The sequence below is a fragment of the Capsicum annuum genome, chromosome 12, assembly GCF_002878395.1.
Source record: "Capsicum annuum cultivar UCD-10X-F1 chromosome 12, UCD10Xv1.1, whole genome shotgun sequence".
Lineage (NCBI taxonomy): Eukaryota > Viridiplantae > Streptophyta > Magnoliopsida > Solanales > Solanaceae > Capsicum > Capsicum annuum.
Genome location: NC_061122.1, coordinates 87406319 through 87422759, shown reverse-complemented (window position 1 = coordinate 87422759; position 16441 = coordinate 87406319). Strand labels below are relative to the sequence as shown.

The 16441-nt window shown below is 34.2% G+C and overlaps 1 protein-coding gene across 3 annotated transcripts; it reads left to right on the top strand.

Moving 5' to 3' along the window:
- The first annotated feature begins 2598 nt into the window (after positions 1-2598).
- On the top strand, positions 2599-15549 carry LOC107850763. Of its 3 annotated transcripts, none has more exons than XM_016695506.2 (6): positions 2604-3282; positions 4953-5252; positions 10447-10587; positions 12942-13270; positions 13611-14124; positions 14706-15549. In XM_016695506.2, the coding sequence occupies exons 1-6, from the start codon at positions 3108-3110 to the stop codon at positions 15158-15160; spliced, it is 1914 nt and encodes a 637-aa protein (XP_016550992.1). In that variant the 5' UTR covers positions 2604-3107; the 3' UTR covers positions 15161-15549. The 3 variants fall into 3 exon arrangements, with proteins under 3 accessions (XP_047257840.1, XP_016550992.1, XP_016550991.1); XM_016695505.2 differs by having other exon boundaries at positions 2605-3282; positions 13605-14124; XM_047401884.1 differs by lacking the exon at positions 4953-5252 and having other exon boundaries at positions 2599-3282; positions 13605-14124.
- The last annotated feature ends 892 nt before the right edge of the window (positions 15550-16441 follow it).

Genomic DNA, 16441 nt, shown 5'->3' with positions numbered 1-16441 from the left:
AGTTACTAAAAAGAGAAACGTCGGAAAAAAAGAGAGCACTTTTGAGAAGCACTCATTTTCAATAATAAGACGCGACCGTTTCATAAATACATCTTTAGGGATCGCTTGGTACAAGGACAAGAGATATGATAATGCTAGGATAAAATGTAGAATTGTCTTATTTTATATTTGATTAGAGATTTTAAATAGTCTTAAAATTATTATTCCACAATTTATACTAAATTAATGATGAGTTATCCCATATAAATGGTAGAAGAGCTAATCCCTTGAGATATTTAGATTCATGAGATAATTTTATTCATCCCATCTTCCATACCAAAAGACCCTTAAAATGGTTTGGAGGTGAGTTATACATGTATTTATATGCATAAGTATATCATATTTCGTAGCTGATTAGAAGGTGAATTATTCATAGCTGATTAGAAGGTGAAATATTCATGTAGAAAATTAATATGATGTCTGATTTACAATTTAAAAACTAAACTTAACTAATATATGTATAAGTTGAGGGAATCTATTTAGAATTTTATAAAAAATGATGTGAGAATTACCTTGTACCTATTATTAATGAGAAATGAAAGATACATTAAGAAATTAAATGACCACGGATATAAAAAGAATGCGACGAATATATAAAAATACATAGTCTAACTAGCTATTAGTGACCTCTTAAGGTTAGAGGTTTGGTAGGATGTTTAAGAATGATCCTGAATAGATGGATTGGAAATGCTATGACCGCTTTAGTTGTCTTGATTCACTTTCCGAGAGTTATTTGACTAACTTTCTAAGTTAAATTCAATTAGATTAATTTAATATTTTAAAATTAAAATTTAGATATTTAAAAATTATATCAAAATTATAATTTTTCTCATTTCAATATGATGAAAACTTACATTTTAAAATACTGATCAAAGTTTATATAGTTTGATTCTTAAAAGGAAAATTATGACAGCTAAAAATAAACATATATTAAGTATTTGATTTGATGTATTAATGACAATTCTTTCTTTAATCATGCTTATCCGTGGATGAAAGATACACTAAGGAATTAAATGATCACAGATAATAAATAATTTAGGGTATATTAGCATGTTATGATTAGTTATACCGAGATTATTTTTTATTCAATACTATCTCAATTCCTTTGTTGTCATGTTTCGCTTTTCGAGAGTCAGTTTGACTTTCTAAGTTAAATTAAATTAAAATATTTAAAATTATCAAAAATATTATAAATTATAATTTTTTCATATCAATATGATAAAACCTACATTTTAAAATGTTGATCAAAATTTATGTGATTTGATTCTTAAAAAAATAAATTATGACAGCTGAAAGAAATGAATTAAGTATTTGATTTGATATATTAATGACAATTCTACTATCTTTAATCATCCTTATCCATATTTTAACCGCGCTTATATTATTATTACCATAATTAGCTATATACTTTCTCCGTTTTATTTTATGTATCATTATTTTCTTTTTGTTGTGTTTCAAAAAGAATGTCATCTTTCCTTATTTATTAACTATTTAAAGATACAATTTCATTTTTATCCTTATTGGTTCCACTTAATTGAAAAAAAAAGATAGTAGCACATTTTTTTAATAAAAGACAATTTGATAAACATTACCAAATCTTTTCTTATTTCTTAAACTCCATATCCGATCAAATGATGACACATACAATGGGACAGAGGGAGTATTAATTATACGTTCTATAATATTGTATAACATATACTCCCTCCGTTTAAAAATGAATGACTTATTTTCCTTTTTAGTTCGTTTAAAAAAGAATGACCCCTTTCCTTTTTTGGTAATACTTTAATTTCAACTTTCCACATGACACGTTTAAGACCACAAGATTAAAGTATATTTTGGTACATTTGATATAACTTTAATTTAAAACCACAAGATTCAAAAGTCTTCTTTATTTTTTCAAACTTTATGTCAAAGTAGGTCATTCGTTTTTAAACGGAGGAACTAACGAATACATATATAGTAGAATTTGTAATAAATACATCATACCAAATGAGACTCTCATTCTGATCTTCCAAATCCAGCTACTCATTCCATTCATGAGACGTGCATTACGAAAATAATAATTGATACGATTATTTTATCATATTATTAATTGATATTAAAAGTGATAAGGAAAACTGAAAATCTTGTTAACTTAGAAAATAGCAAGTAATGATTTGGAAAATCTTTTAAATGACACGTCCATTAGTATTAACTTGGAAAATGATTAAAAAATATATTAGTAATTAATATTAAGGTAAAATATGATTTTTTTTTCTTTTCATGATATATTAAAATTAATAAGTCAAAATAAAATTTATGTTTGAAGTATTGTACAAGTAATGACACGTATCCCGTAAAATTAGTTGAATTGGATAGATACACACCATCTACACACCATCTAGGAAAGAATAGTGGATAAATAAAAATATACCGAGAGGTATTTTCAAGAGTGGATAATGCCACGTTGACAGTATTATACAACGTGTTACGCTGATGACAACCACACCCGAATATCCCCACCGACGGCAAATTCCCCTCAATTTTCTACTTTACCCATTTTCCCGAAAAGTATAAATAGCTCTCATTCTTCTCCCTTCCAATTTTTTCTTGCCCTAGATTACTCCCCTTTTCTCTTCAGCCGCAACATTAATTATCTCCCATTTCTCTTCGAAATCAACTCATTATTCGTCGAATTCCAACACTTCTTTAGCTCTATTTTACCGTTTTCGGCCGAAATTCATCGAATTTGTAATCTTTGCAGCTCTATTTTGTCTTTTCGGGCCGAAATTTGTTGAATTTGAACCCTTTTCAGCTCTATTTAACTGTCTTACGGGCCGGATTTCGTTGAATTCGAACCCCCTTTCAGCTCTAGTTTGCTCTCTTTCGGGCAGAAATTTGTTGAACCCTTTTTCAGCTCTAGTTTACTGTCTTTCGGGCCGGACTTTGTTGAATTTGAATCCTTTTTCAGCTCTATTTTACTCTTTCATGGCAAAAATTTGTCGAATTTGAAGCTATTTTCAACGGAAAATGATGAAGTTGAAAGGATTCTATGTGAGGGTTTTGTTTGGTGTGGGTATAGTGAGGTAATGGAAGCTTTGAAAGGACCTGTTTTGGTTGAGGTGGATGTGAGTAAGCTTATGGGATCAGAAAGTTTCAGCGCTGGTGGTGGCGATGGCGGTGTTGGTGGTCGTAAAGTGGAGAGATCGAATATTGTGATTGCGCCTTCTATTGAAAGGATCAGTGGTTCAGTTAGACGAAAAGGTAGCCGTTAAATTTTTTACATAATTTGTCCGGATTTGATGTATATGCCTGTGTCTTTATTAAGAGATTTTTACATTATTTATCCGCTATTTACCGTGGGATAGTGTTAAAAAAAAAATTAACACTCTTTTGGCACCCGAGGCTTGAGGGTGTGGCCTAGTGGTCTATGAAATGGGCTCAAAAGAGGTCTCATGTTCAAATCCCAGCCGAGACAAAAATATTAGTATTCCCTTTGTTCCATTTTATGTGGCACCTTTTCCTTTTTAGTTCGTCCACACCTTTTCCTTTTTAGTCCGTCCCAAAAAGAATGTCACCTCATCATAATTAGAAACAATTTAATTTTTCTACCCAAAAAAAAAAATCTAATTTTAAAATTCCTGTTTAATCCTTAATGAAATGATTTGATTTGCAGTCACGCAAATATCAAACAATTATTTTATACTGCAAGTTTCAAAAGTTTTTCGTGTTTTTCAAACACCCTGCTAAGTCAAACTATGCCACATAAAAATGAGTCCGAGGAGTAGTTGATTTCTTTCTATCTTTCTTTGCCTTGGCGGATAGAGTTACATGGTACCGATGGAGCTAGCTTAGACACTACATTTGTCAGAATAAAAAAAAAGAAAAATACTCTTTTGGGTTTAATATGGCTATTTTCCACTTTACTAGTAGGAACTGATAATTTTATATTTTGCCATTTTGTGATGAAAGTTAGCTTTAGTCCTCATGTACAGTTTAGGGAGGTTTAGCTTAATGTAAGATTTTCTGGGTATGACAGATAGATATTATCACCTTCGCATATTGTCTTGAACTAACCAAGAACAACAACATACACATTGTAATGTAATCCCACAATGTGAGGTCTGGGAGGGTAGTGTGTATGCAGACCCTTGGCTCAAGAAAAACAGTCCAAAGCAGTCGCACAAAAGAAGTAACGGGAAGTACAATAAACAACAGCTAATAACAAAAAACAACTACTTACAGAACAGAAACTGCAATAAAACAATACAATAATCGAGGCACAAGAATCAACATGTAGTGACAGAAATTGAAGGACAAGAAACTACAGGAGTAATACTACAACTACTAATATAAACGGACAAGAAGACTACACACTGCTACCTACTAACCGAGACAGCTAAAAACTGTTGGCCTAAAGTTAAGGTATTGAAGTTTCTTTAGATGATTTTACAGTCGATATACCCAATCTTTATGGGAAAATAATTTGGTATATATTGATCTTTCATGATCTGAATGATATTATTAACTGTTAATAGCTGGATACTGTCAAGTATCCCAAAAAATAGTCTGGATACCGTCAATAAAAAGATTATGAACTAACATAGTCTACACGGTTGTGGAAGTTATTAAGGGGTCAATTATGTAGTTCATCACATGACAGTTTGAACTTACTCATGGGAAGGGTGATTTTCTAGTAAAAAGATGTCATATGTGGCGTTAGAACTGTTTTCCCTTGTTTCTAATTCTTGGAAACCATTGAGGCAGGAAGCAGAAATGTGTGTATCTGTTTTGTTTTGGTATTTCTTTTGCAACAGTAAAGCAATGTCCAGACCTGGAAACATGTGAAGTTATTCTGCTAGTGTTGCATCCTGTTTAACTCGCAATTCCTAATATGGTTATGTGAGATGCAATTTGTGTTGTTAAAACCTCAGAGATAGCCTTTTGGAGTAAGATGCCCCAGAATGAATTTGCTGGTCATCAATCCAGACACCATCTCCAGGATGCTTCAGAAGACCAGAGTTTCGGGAAGACAAGTTCTATTCTTCCATTGACTCTTGGGCTAGAGGCTGCACAGTCACATCGGAAATTTGGGAAAGTGGGGAGAAATAGTACTTCTAATTCTAAGAGGTCAAGGATAATGCAGATGGATATTTCTGAAAACAAAGTCGGTGAAGATGGAAAAGGCATTTCTACTGAGCTTTCAACAAATTCTACAAATTGCAAAAATGGAGGTAATACCAATTATGTATGTATGTTCTTCAACATAGTATCCAGTTTTCTCTTTTGTTATGATATGCATTCACAGATGACACTGGAAATGCCTATGGGTTCATGTATCTAGGTTTGTCTTCTTGTGGATTCTATCTTTTGGTCAAAGTTTACTCCATTATTGTACTTACCTGAAACGCCTATGGGTCAAAAGCCTGCAACATAAATCGCGTGTCCGGTGTTTTCTGTGCGCACCTATTTGGATAGAGTCATCACTCCTTGCCTTTTTTCTTTTCCATTTTTCCTTAAGAATGCTTTTTCAAGATTACAGTGGCATGAACAAGTTGAGCTCATGGTTTAATAATTGTTTCTGAACATCACAACAGTTCTATGATGCCTTGTGTTAGTTATGCAAGAAAACTTTAAAGAAATCATGGTATTTTTTTAGAAAATAAGATTCCAAAAGTTTCCCTCTCAAGAAGTGCACTTCTTTCTGTTTAATTTGGTATTAGTTTGAGAAAAAAGCATATGGATGCTGCCCTCATGATTGCCTCATTTCCTTTATAGGCTCCCCAAAACATAGTTCCTTACAAAAATCATACACTTCGCTGTGCATCGAATATCTTCAAAAGCATTGGTGGCAACCTACTCCAACATGACTATAGTGTAGAAAAAAAGTCAACTTTTGACTTCTTGTTTGAAAAATTAACTCATATAGCCGCCCGAATAAGTTTTGAACTTAATAGCGGTTCTTTATTTTGATAACCGCATTATAACCAACTTCCACATGATGTTTATTTTTTATTTTGATTCGATCCACATATTTGTAGGGATAGCCGGTTTAGGATAGGCACAAATCTTAGTTATATTTATTTCTCCTTAAATAAGTTAAATTAAATAGTGTTTTTAATTAAATAGTTACATGAAGGCGTTTGGACATACAATTTCATCTCGTGATTTGAAATCATGAAATGAAATCAGTGTTTGGCTATGTGATCTAATGCTGATTTTATCTCATGATCGCATATCATGAGATGAAATCCCAAATTCTCCCAAAGCTTGATTTGGGATTTCATATTATGATTTGGAATTTTTTGAATACAAAAATTTACCCAGAAGTTTATATTTTGTGAAAAAAAATCCCACCATTTTTATCTACCAGCATTTATTTCATATGTAAATAAAATTTATAGTTCATATATTTTTCCTGGATGACCGTGGTGTCGAGGCCAGCTTGCACGCACCTCAACTAATTCCGCGGACTGTCACTTCCCACCGACAACAGATACCAGGTAACTCTATCCACCAAGGGTCCATGGTAGAACAGATAAGAAGAAATCACCTAGTATTCGTCTCTGTTGGGAATTGAACCTGAAACCTCATGGTGGCTAACCCAACTTCATTGAACCATTATTCAACCAGCATAAAATTTATTATTACTTCAAGCCCACTCCTACTTTACCATTTGTTATTCACCAAATACGTTATTTTTGACCAAATTTATTCATGAACCAAATTTACTACTACATTCATTCAAACCAATGCTTAATAAAAAAAATTTTCATAGTTAAATTTTGAGGGGACAAGACTGATCACTTTTGACACTAATTGAAAAATCAATTTCTTAGTTGCTAACATAACTTCAACACTTATTGCGTAGAACAATTAAGGAGATTGTCTGTTCTATGTGGGAGACTTATATTAAAGTAACAATGTTGGCTCTTCTTCTTGGTCATTTGATTGAGAAATGCAAGCTCAAAGTAAGGAGATTGTGCTTCCTATATGGGAGGAAGGATATTAAAGGGTAGTACACTACAACTCATGTTCATTTTACTTTTTTCTAGTGAACTTACAATTAAGTTTGTTCAATAAATGTTGTATTTTTTTAGAATGACTTTGTGATAGTGTATTATACTTTGTTGTAAATTTTTACTTATTGGTAAGATTGTATAAAGAATTGAAGCAATTTTAGTAGTTTTCACAACTTATGAGATTTTATGTTTATGAAAAAACATACTACATAAAAAGTTCAAACTGCATGTCTAAACAAAACTTCAACTTCATCTCATGATTTCATCTCACCTAGCCAAACAGGCCCATGTATAATTATTGTATTGATGTTACGTGTAAACATTATAGATAGATATATAGCATATAATTGATGAATAATCACTACATAATCTATGTATAATCTATACGTGTGCCTTTATACATTAATTATACACTAAATATAGACCTATAACCATTTAATTTATCTTTTTAAAAGAATATAAATATATATAAGAGTTATACCTAACCTTATCCCTACAAATACGTGAATAGAGTCAAAATCCTACAATTACTAAAACTATGTAGACTAGGCTAATAAAAAGTAAACAACATGGAGAAGTTGGTTATAATGGGGTTTTCAAAATAAAATACGCCTATTCTGAGTTTCTAACTTATATGGGCGGCTATTTGAGTTGTTCTTCTGACTATAACTAGATGTTTGTCTTAGTTGTCTAAAAAACAAATGGGTTGCAAACTCGCAAATTTATTATGATATATCTAGAGTACTGTTGCAAACAGAAGGATGTGGCATACTGGTCAATGAAGTTGGAATAAGTTTGGGGATACATGGGTTCAAAACCATTCAAAGAAAAATGGTGATTTCTTTCCATAAATCTAAGCCTAGTCAGGTGGAGGTACCCAATGCTTGTGTTGGTTCTATATAGCAGGAAGTTGGATTGTCCAAGGAAATAACAAAAATGTAAAGAATGCCAATAAGCTGGGATCTTAAGCGCATAGCGTAATTACTTGTGTTTTTGCAATTGATCTTCGATCCCGAAGTGAAGGAGAGGATCTTCAGAAAGTGGATTTTTGATCTGATAAAGAATCAAAATTTATTAGATGTTCTTGCTATTTTATATTCCTTGAGAAATGGACTCAACCTAATAGGAACTGCTCGGGATATTTTAAAGAAGGCAGAGGTTTTTAAGGAAATCCATCCTAATCACAACCAAAATTCAGTTTGGGAAATAACAAAAAGGGGTAGTGATTTGTGTTCAACTTTGTAGGACTTTTATCTTCTCTTGTTTTTCTTTTTTTTTTTTTTCTTTTTTTTTGGTATTTCCTCCCTTTCCGTTTCTATTTGTATTTATTTATCATTGCTTCCACTGAATTCAGATAAGGCATTGAACTCAATATTCTATAGCGAGAAAACCATTAAGTGAACATAAGCGTGAAAAGTTAGACATATTTATGTAGTAGAATCAAAAGTAATAATGAACACCAAGAAATGCTGTATGCACATTGAAAAGAGGAATTGAAAAACTGCAGCTAAGTGAAATATATAGTACTTTCATGGCAGTCAAGTTCAAAAACCTTTTAATGTTTGATTTGTGAAGATATAGTTTAATTTTTTATTTTATGTTAACATACTCTCCCATAAAATATTCTTACAATGAATTTATCGCTTTGCCTACCATATTTATTCTTTAGTATTGTCTTGGAGATGGAGCTCATGGGTTTTGAGGCACACACTTTTAACGTTTTGGTTCTTAAACTGAGGTGCTGCCTAAGCAAATATACTTGCCCAACTTGCTTTACATCTAGTTTTAGGCTTAAGTGTGTCAAAAACTTATCTTTAAGGACACTGATGTACAAAAAGTTTAACAGTGAGATATGTAACTTAGTTTAACCTTCCTCTACCTTGGATGAATGGATCATACTTGTTGTAAGGAAAGCAAGACAACATATCCTTTTCACTTTCTTTTTTGATGTAGAAGTGTCACCAAGAGATTAGTATCACTTGCATCTAAAATATGAGTATTATAGACAGCTCATAATTAGTAGTCCGGAGTTTACAGCAGCTCAAATGATGAAATTTTGTTAAAGTTACATGCCCCTCATTCTCCTTAGCTTGAAAGCTGCGTGGATAAGGTGGTTTTGAAGTCACATGTTGGATCATCTCAACAGATGCTAATAAATCCTGTGTGGATAGAATCTAGAGTCTTGATGCACCATGATAGACTTTCCAAATATATTAACTTAGAAACATCAGACATGGAAACCTGTTAAGGTTGAATGAAGAATCCACCCTGCAATCTAATTTCCATTGCGTTTTGCTTTGGGAGCAGCTTCTATTGCAGATAACGGATGTGCAAATGTGTTAAGTTGCTATATATGCTGCTGCCAATTTAGACTAAGTTGAAGATAATCTTTTTATCTTGCATCCCGTTCAAGTTTTTTGTTTTTTGTTTTTTGTTTCCAGCTAGATCTGTGGTTGTTCTGTTCTCTGCTGACTCACTTCTGGCCTTCATAGGAAGCACATTGCTGATCAATCGGCTGCGATATGTTGCTCATTGTATTTATCTGGCTTATGGGAATATGGTTGAACCACCCAAATAGAAACTGCATTGCTTGTTTAAAGAAGCTTAAAATGTAATTGAAGTATGGGTTGTTTAAATGCTTCATGGTGCTTAGAAATATGGTTCAAATGATTGTCTGCTTTGCTAAACCTGTTGAAACTTGAAAATGTCACAACCAACCCAATGAAACTTTGGACAAAGTATAGTGCTAATTAAGCAATTTTCTCTCTTCCTTTTATTTAATAAGATACTAAAAGATAGATATTAAAAGAGTGATGGTATTAATGATAAAGGTAGAGAGACAGAGACATTATTTACCGAGTGTTGAACCGTGCGCCAACCGATTATTGGAGATTTCTCGGTTATCAAAAGGATAAAAGAAAAGATCTACGAAGTATTTTGAAGGATATATGCCAACCCAATTCCTTTAATCTCATTGGAGGAGCCTCCTGTCTGAACTTGTTGAAATTGCTCCCTCCATTACAAGTTGATAAGAGTAAACTCTCGGAATATAGGTACCACTTAGCACTTACAATGTCAAATATGCGGCAGGCAGTTGGAATCTTCTACTAATAAGATTAAGCTGATGAGGAGTCTGCTTTAATTTTCTGTATAACATTTAATATGTACTTATATTTGCATGCTGCGTTTGAAAGGGTGGGTGAATAATTTCTTTTCAGCTTTCATTCATTTTGTTCCTATTCTTTTATGTGGTAGAAATATATATTTGAACCATCCTATTTTTATAAGCATCTTTGAATTATCTGCCCTGAGGTATGTTTCTTAATTGCATAGCTCTGTTTTTAAGTTCTATTTCAATTGTGCTGGTGACATGATCTGTTTTTGTAATCTGTTCATCTTTTGTCAGAGAGGACTCAGATGCTTAAGCAAAGGCAGAATTCTAGTGGCAAGCGAAGTGATAAAAGAAATGGCAAAGTTACCAAAAGTAATTTCTCTATAAAGAGCTTGGTTGGCTTCGGTTCAGCTGCTGGAGGAAGAAACTTTCTTGGTATGTATTGCTCCATCTCTTCCAAACACTTATCAAAACAAAGTCAGCATCCTTGTTTAGTCTTTTAGTGCTAGATTTACGACTAAAGTGCTTTGTTGTTCTTTTTAAACATCCCAATGAAGTGCTTTGTTCCCATTATAATAAAATTCAACAATAGAGTGCCTCTTTAAAAAAGGCCACCAAGCTCTGATAGATCTCCATAAGGTGAACAAGTGGCTGGGTAGTAGTAGTTTGCAAGACTTATGTCTTCTGAATCAACACCAAAATAAGACGGTGGCTGAGATGTGGTCACCTCAAGGTTGGGAGCTAACTTTCAGGAGACTAAGGAGACTAATGAATGACTGGGAAATATCTAGACTAACGGAACTTAATAACCATCTCGAAACTTTTCAAGGGTTGCAAGAATGTGAGGATTATTTGTGGTGGACTGGACACACCAAGAAGCAGTATAAGGTGAACTCAGGGGATAAAACTTATGAGTACCACAGAGCCACAGACCTTTATCTGTCCTTGGAACTTATCTGGAAAATAAAGTTACCTCATAAGGTTGCTTGCTCTACTTGGTTGTTAGCTAAGGAATCGGTGCTAACACACGAGAACTTGATGAAGAGAGGCCTTTCCTTAGCCTCAAACTGTTGTCTTATGTGGGACTGAAGCTGAAACTGCAAGACACTTATTTTTTTCATTGTAAGGTCAAAGGCTAGCTATGGAAGATTTTTCTCAATCTCAGGGGAATCCGTTGGACAATGCCTAGTAAGATTGTTGACACTCCTTTTAGCTGGGAGGAGGCTGGGATTGGGACTAAGAGCAGAAGAAACTGGAGGATGCAGCCTGTATTTGGTGGACCATTTGAAAGAAAGGCATATTAGATATTTTGAGAATAGAAGTAGCACCATACAGAAAATCAAGCTCAAGTATGTTTTGCTATTTTCTTTTAGGTGTACAAAGTTATATCCTGTAGACGTAGAGACAATCCTAGATGTCTTTATTCATGTTAGGGTTGTATCCTGTTTCATTTTGTTTTTTTGTTGTTTCTCTTTTACACTTTTTTTTTTTGTAAATGGGGTTTTCCAGTACCTCCCAAGTAACTGGTTTGTAATACAAAGTTGTTACCTTTTTCAAACAAATAAAAATAAAATAGAACCTACATAATCCCAGTACTTAACTATGAAAATAAAAATCAAATTTTTCATCCTTCCATTTTCCAAGGTCTTATGCTAGTATCACTTGATGGTGCACTTTTCTTTCCCTTTAGGATGCTTAACAATTGAAATACACTGTTAACTACAATTGTTAAATTTCTTTCTTCACCGTTAACTAAGGTCTCGAATTCATATTTCAGACATGGTAAATTGTATAGAAACCATGCTTTTTGTTTCTGAGTGCTTGTGTGAATCTGTAAAATTAAGAGCTTTGCCATGTAACACAATTTATCCCAAATCAGTGCGCGATCAATTCTTTCCATCAACTGTAAATCCTCCAATTCAAATGCTGGAGTGTCCTCCGTGAAATTTCACTTTCTAGTTGTCAACCAGATGAATAGTATTTTCATTGGACTACTGATTTTCATGAAGTTCTCACCGTGCTATTGACTGAGTCAGGATATGGTTGGTTCTTTTGTCATTCTTCATGATTAAGTACCAAAAGATGTAAAACATACATTTGATGCAAATTTACTTGATAATCTTTCTCAACTAAATCGTAATAAATACTTTTTGCAGATGCATGTGTTTGCCATGTTTTTCTTAAGGAAATGTATAGAGCTTAAATACAACTGGTATGATCAGTGCATGGAAATCACCATGTCAATGAAGATTAAATTACTTCTTTGCCTGAAAAAAGTGAAGGCCAAAGTTATAACTTTAATTTGAATCAACTGCTAATTTAGCATAGTCATTTCTGTGACGAAATATCTCAGCCAAAACCTGCAAGAAGTCTCAAGTCACCGCAATTTGCTTGTACCAGATGTAATTTTATAGAAGATACTGTGACTACCTAGCCAACTGAAAGATTGCACTTTCACACTTGCACATCGTGTGATACTATGCAGCTTTTGGACTCAGAATTATCTGGGTAAGACATAGCAATCCATCTGTACATGTCCATAGAATTGACCTGCATTCAGTATAGTTACTCATAAAAAGTATGTCCACACTAATAGTTATTGTACCCTGATATTTATTTCTTGATTTCCACATATATATTCATAAAGTATGTTGTTTCTCTAGCTTTTGCTTTACCCTGGAACTTATTTGCTTGGTCAATACATTCCTCTGTTATACTTGACACTAAGCGGTTACCGATGTGTGATACCATAAATGTTCTGAGAAAATGACAAGGGATATCTTATTCAGGAATGTATGGCTTGAAATCTGATGTCATGGATGTCATAAAAGATGTAGATGATCTGCCTTTGAGGGAACTACTTGATGGCAGTTATAAGTGTGCACCTCTTCCTGAAGATAAGAGACACAAAGCTTCAAATTCTAATGACAAGCTCATGCAGTTGGTTAAAGATACCAACTCCATTCTTCGACTGCAAAAGTCTGCACAGATGCAGAATTGTTCTAATGTTGATAGCAAGCTCTCTTGCGTCAATTCTTATACCAGCTCATCTTCAGCAAGTCAAATTGATGGAGACAAGGGAGAGACCAGGACGGATAATCTGTCTTCTTCTGATCAGGTGAGTGTTTAAGGTTATTTTTCACTGAAACTGAATCTCAACAGTCGACTTGGTCAAGCAAGTCCATGTCGTGTCCAAAAAGGTTACTCTCTTTGTCCTAAAAGGAATTGTTGAGTGAAATTTACATATTAGAAACTTCAAAAGTACAACGCGCAATAAATTGCAACCAATATAATATTCAAGAAAATTGAAGCCAAAGAAAAAACCTACTCTTCGAATACTAATTCCATATAATACGGGGTAGTGTCTTTAGGTTCACGAGGTAAAATAAGATAATGTCAGTATCTGCAAAAAGCTCATAATCTATGTTATTTTTTCTTTTTTCTTCTCAAAGGTACAGGAGTACAGTGGCAAGGTTCAAACAGTTGCTACAATGTGTCATTCTCCATCATATACACCAAAGGATGTGTTGGAGCGCCTTGCACTCACTCCATCCAAGGATTTGGATTTTTTACTTATGGACACAGTCAAGACTGCATCTTCAAGAAATAGCGGTGATCTTCGTCTAAGCAAGCCACCATCTCAGCGAAATGGCTTGCCTCCTTTTCCTTGGTCGCATAATTGTTCTGGGCATCCTAAACCTGTTCCCGATTCAGCGAAATTATCTACAAGTAAGATGATTTGCCAAGGTAGATGGGTAAGAGTGGAGAACACTTCGACTCCTCTGAAAGGTTCTACTAGTTTCCTTGTGGAATTGCAATCACTCACTGATAATCACAAACTAGTTTCAAAAGGAGTTCAAGTGTCTGGGCCTTCAAAAAAAGAAAATGCTTCATCAAACCGTGATGGCTTTGCTACATGTGAAAGGATTTCATCATCAGTTGCAGCCAGCAACACTTCAGAAGTTCCACCAGGTAAATTTTTTAGGGGCTTGAGTACAGGAATTGCCTTATTTTTTGAATGAATTATTTGGTTTACTGATTTCAGCATTCCACTAGGGATAAACAGTGTCAATTTCCGGTGTTGCATGTTCTCTTGCTTTCTGATTGGTCAAATGTTTTTGTATTTCCCTAAGGTTGTGCTTACATGTGGAAACCAAAGAGTTATTTTATTTTGAAATCGATCCATCACTACTTCCTAGAATGATTTATTGTTTATCTGCCACTATTGTGGACAGAGACTTCATATTATCAATCTGTACTTTTGAGTTTCTATGGAGTATCCATCATGTTACATTCTTTAAGTTGCTCTATTGTTCCTAGTTTATTTAGGTTGCCGAGCATCATGTTGGAAGAGTATTGTATTTTGAACAAACGGTACTGTAGATAGCAAGAAATATACACTACAGAACAGTACATGGTTTGATGCACATTCTCCATTTAGCTTCCAAGAATTGTTGGATCTTTGACAAAACTATATTTCATGTGTGTTGTGCTGGACATTTTTATCCTTGCAAAGCTCATAATTTAACTGATGTTAGCAACTGAATCACCAGGGATATTGGTTGCTGCTGAGACACTATGCAAGATTGCTGCACATTCGTTGAAGCAGAACACTGAAGTAACAACCAAATTGCTGAAGAAACCTTCTCAGAAGGGTACAAGAGCATGCAAGTTGACTGAAAAATCTGAAAATCAATTTATAGCACCAAAACCAGTGATGGAATCAAATAATCTGGTTGAAATTGCTGATGGGATACTTCCATCGAAGAAGCTGCGTCTTTCGGTCAACTTCAGAAAACCTGATAGGAAAGGACCAATACCTTATTCAGCCGAATCAATAAGATCAACTCCTGTTAAATCTTTTAGGGAGTCGGAAGGTTTCAGTAACAGCTCTGTAAATAAACCATGTATGATGTCCCCATATGCAAGGGTGATCGATAAGGCTTGTAGTAGTAGTGACCAAAAGCTCAGGAAGGTAGCTGCCAATGGAGTGGAGCCAAGGAGATGACAGAATGTTGGACTGAGCTCATTATGTAGTGGATCAGACAAGAACCCTTACTGTTGCATCTGTCTATTCCTTCTAACTGCTGTTAGACATGCAAAATATGGTAGGATTTGTATAGCCTGTCACATGGAAGAAATGATTGTTGTAATCTTATGCTGGGTTGGGTTTAGGGTTTAGGCGGTGGATCGTTGTGCTTGTTCCATTATCTGTAATATGGATGCCAGATGATGCATCAGAGACGCTTTCGGCATTGCCTCAGTGTACATCATTAATGAGGCAAAATAGTAGAGATTCTCTATGTAACCTCTGGTATTCCGGACATTCCTTGCGTGTGCAAATGTATTCATTATGTAATGTTTATGATGACGCTCAGGAACATTTTCATACTCGAAGTTGTGCGTGCTGTAGATTCTCATAGCTTCCTCTTTTGCATCTCCTTTCTCTTTTGTTCTGTTTTTGTAATGGTTGATACTGGCAATGGTTTGCCCAAGGGACTTCAATCAATCTGCTGCAGGCTGCACCTTAGGGTTGGTTAGTACATGGGACGGGACAACAATGGATTGGATATCCCTTTATAGTGTAAATGGTGGGATAAATAATTCGAAGGCAAACTAATACTCCTAAGCAAATGCTGGGTAAAATAACCGTGTCTTATCTTGGGACTAGTCCATGGAATATAATAAAGATAGAGGCTGCATTTGGTATGGATCTATAGATCTATCTGCAATATTATCTCGATATATGTGAGTATCACTTTTCTATATGGGATTGACATAGCATCTAATTTCATTTATTTGCTGTTTGTTCTGATCAATTCGAATAACTCTTATGTCTTATAGTTTGCGTAACTTTATTTTTTAATCAAACCAGTGAAGAAAAAGCGATAGATATGGGCATATTCAAAAATTACTGAAAGAATCAAATCAATTGAAACAATGATAGATATGGGCATATTCAAGAATACGTTGTAGTAATCTTTTTCAACATTCATCTCTCATCCCTCATAGCAAACAAACCGTTAGTTTTACCTTCTAATGGTCGTTGTATTTGAGCGGCAGCAAACTTCCAGATTCAACTATGTATTTTTAAATGATTTATTCTGTTCCTACAGGCTACATCAGCCTGCTGCTTGTAATGAGCCTTGAAGATGTACTTTCAGGATTTTAACTCTGTTGGTATAGAACACCACTGCATTCATTACTTTTTTGCAACAGTTTCAGTGTATAAATATCTAAAAACATACCTAGTGTGATCTCACAAGCGAGGTTCGGACCTGCAATGCTA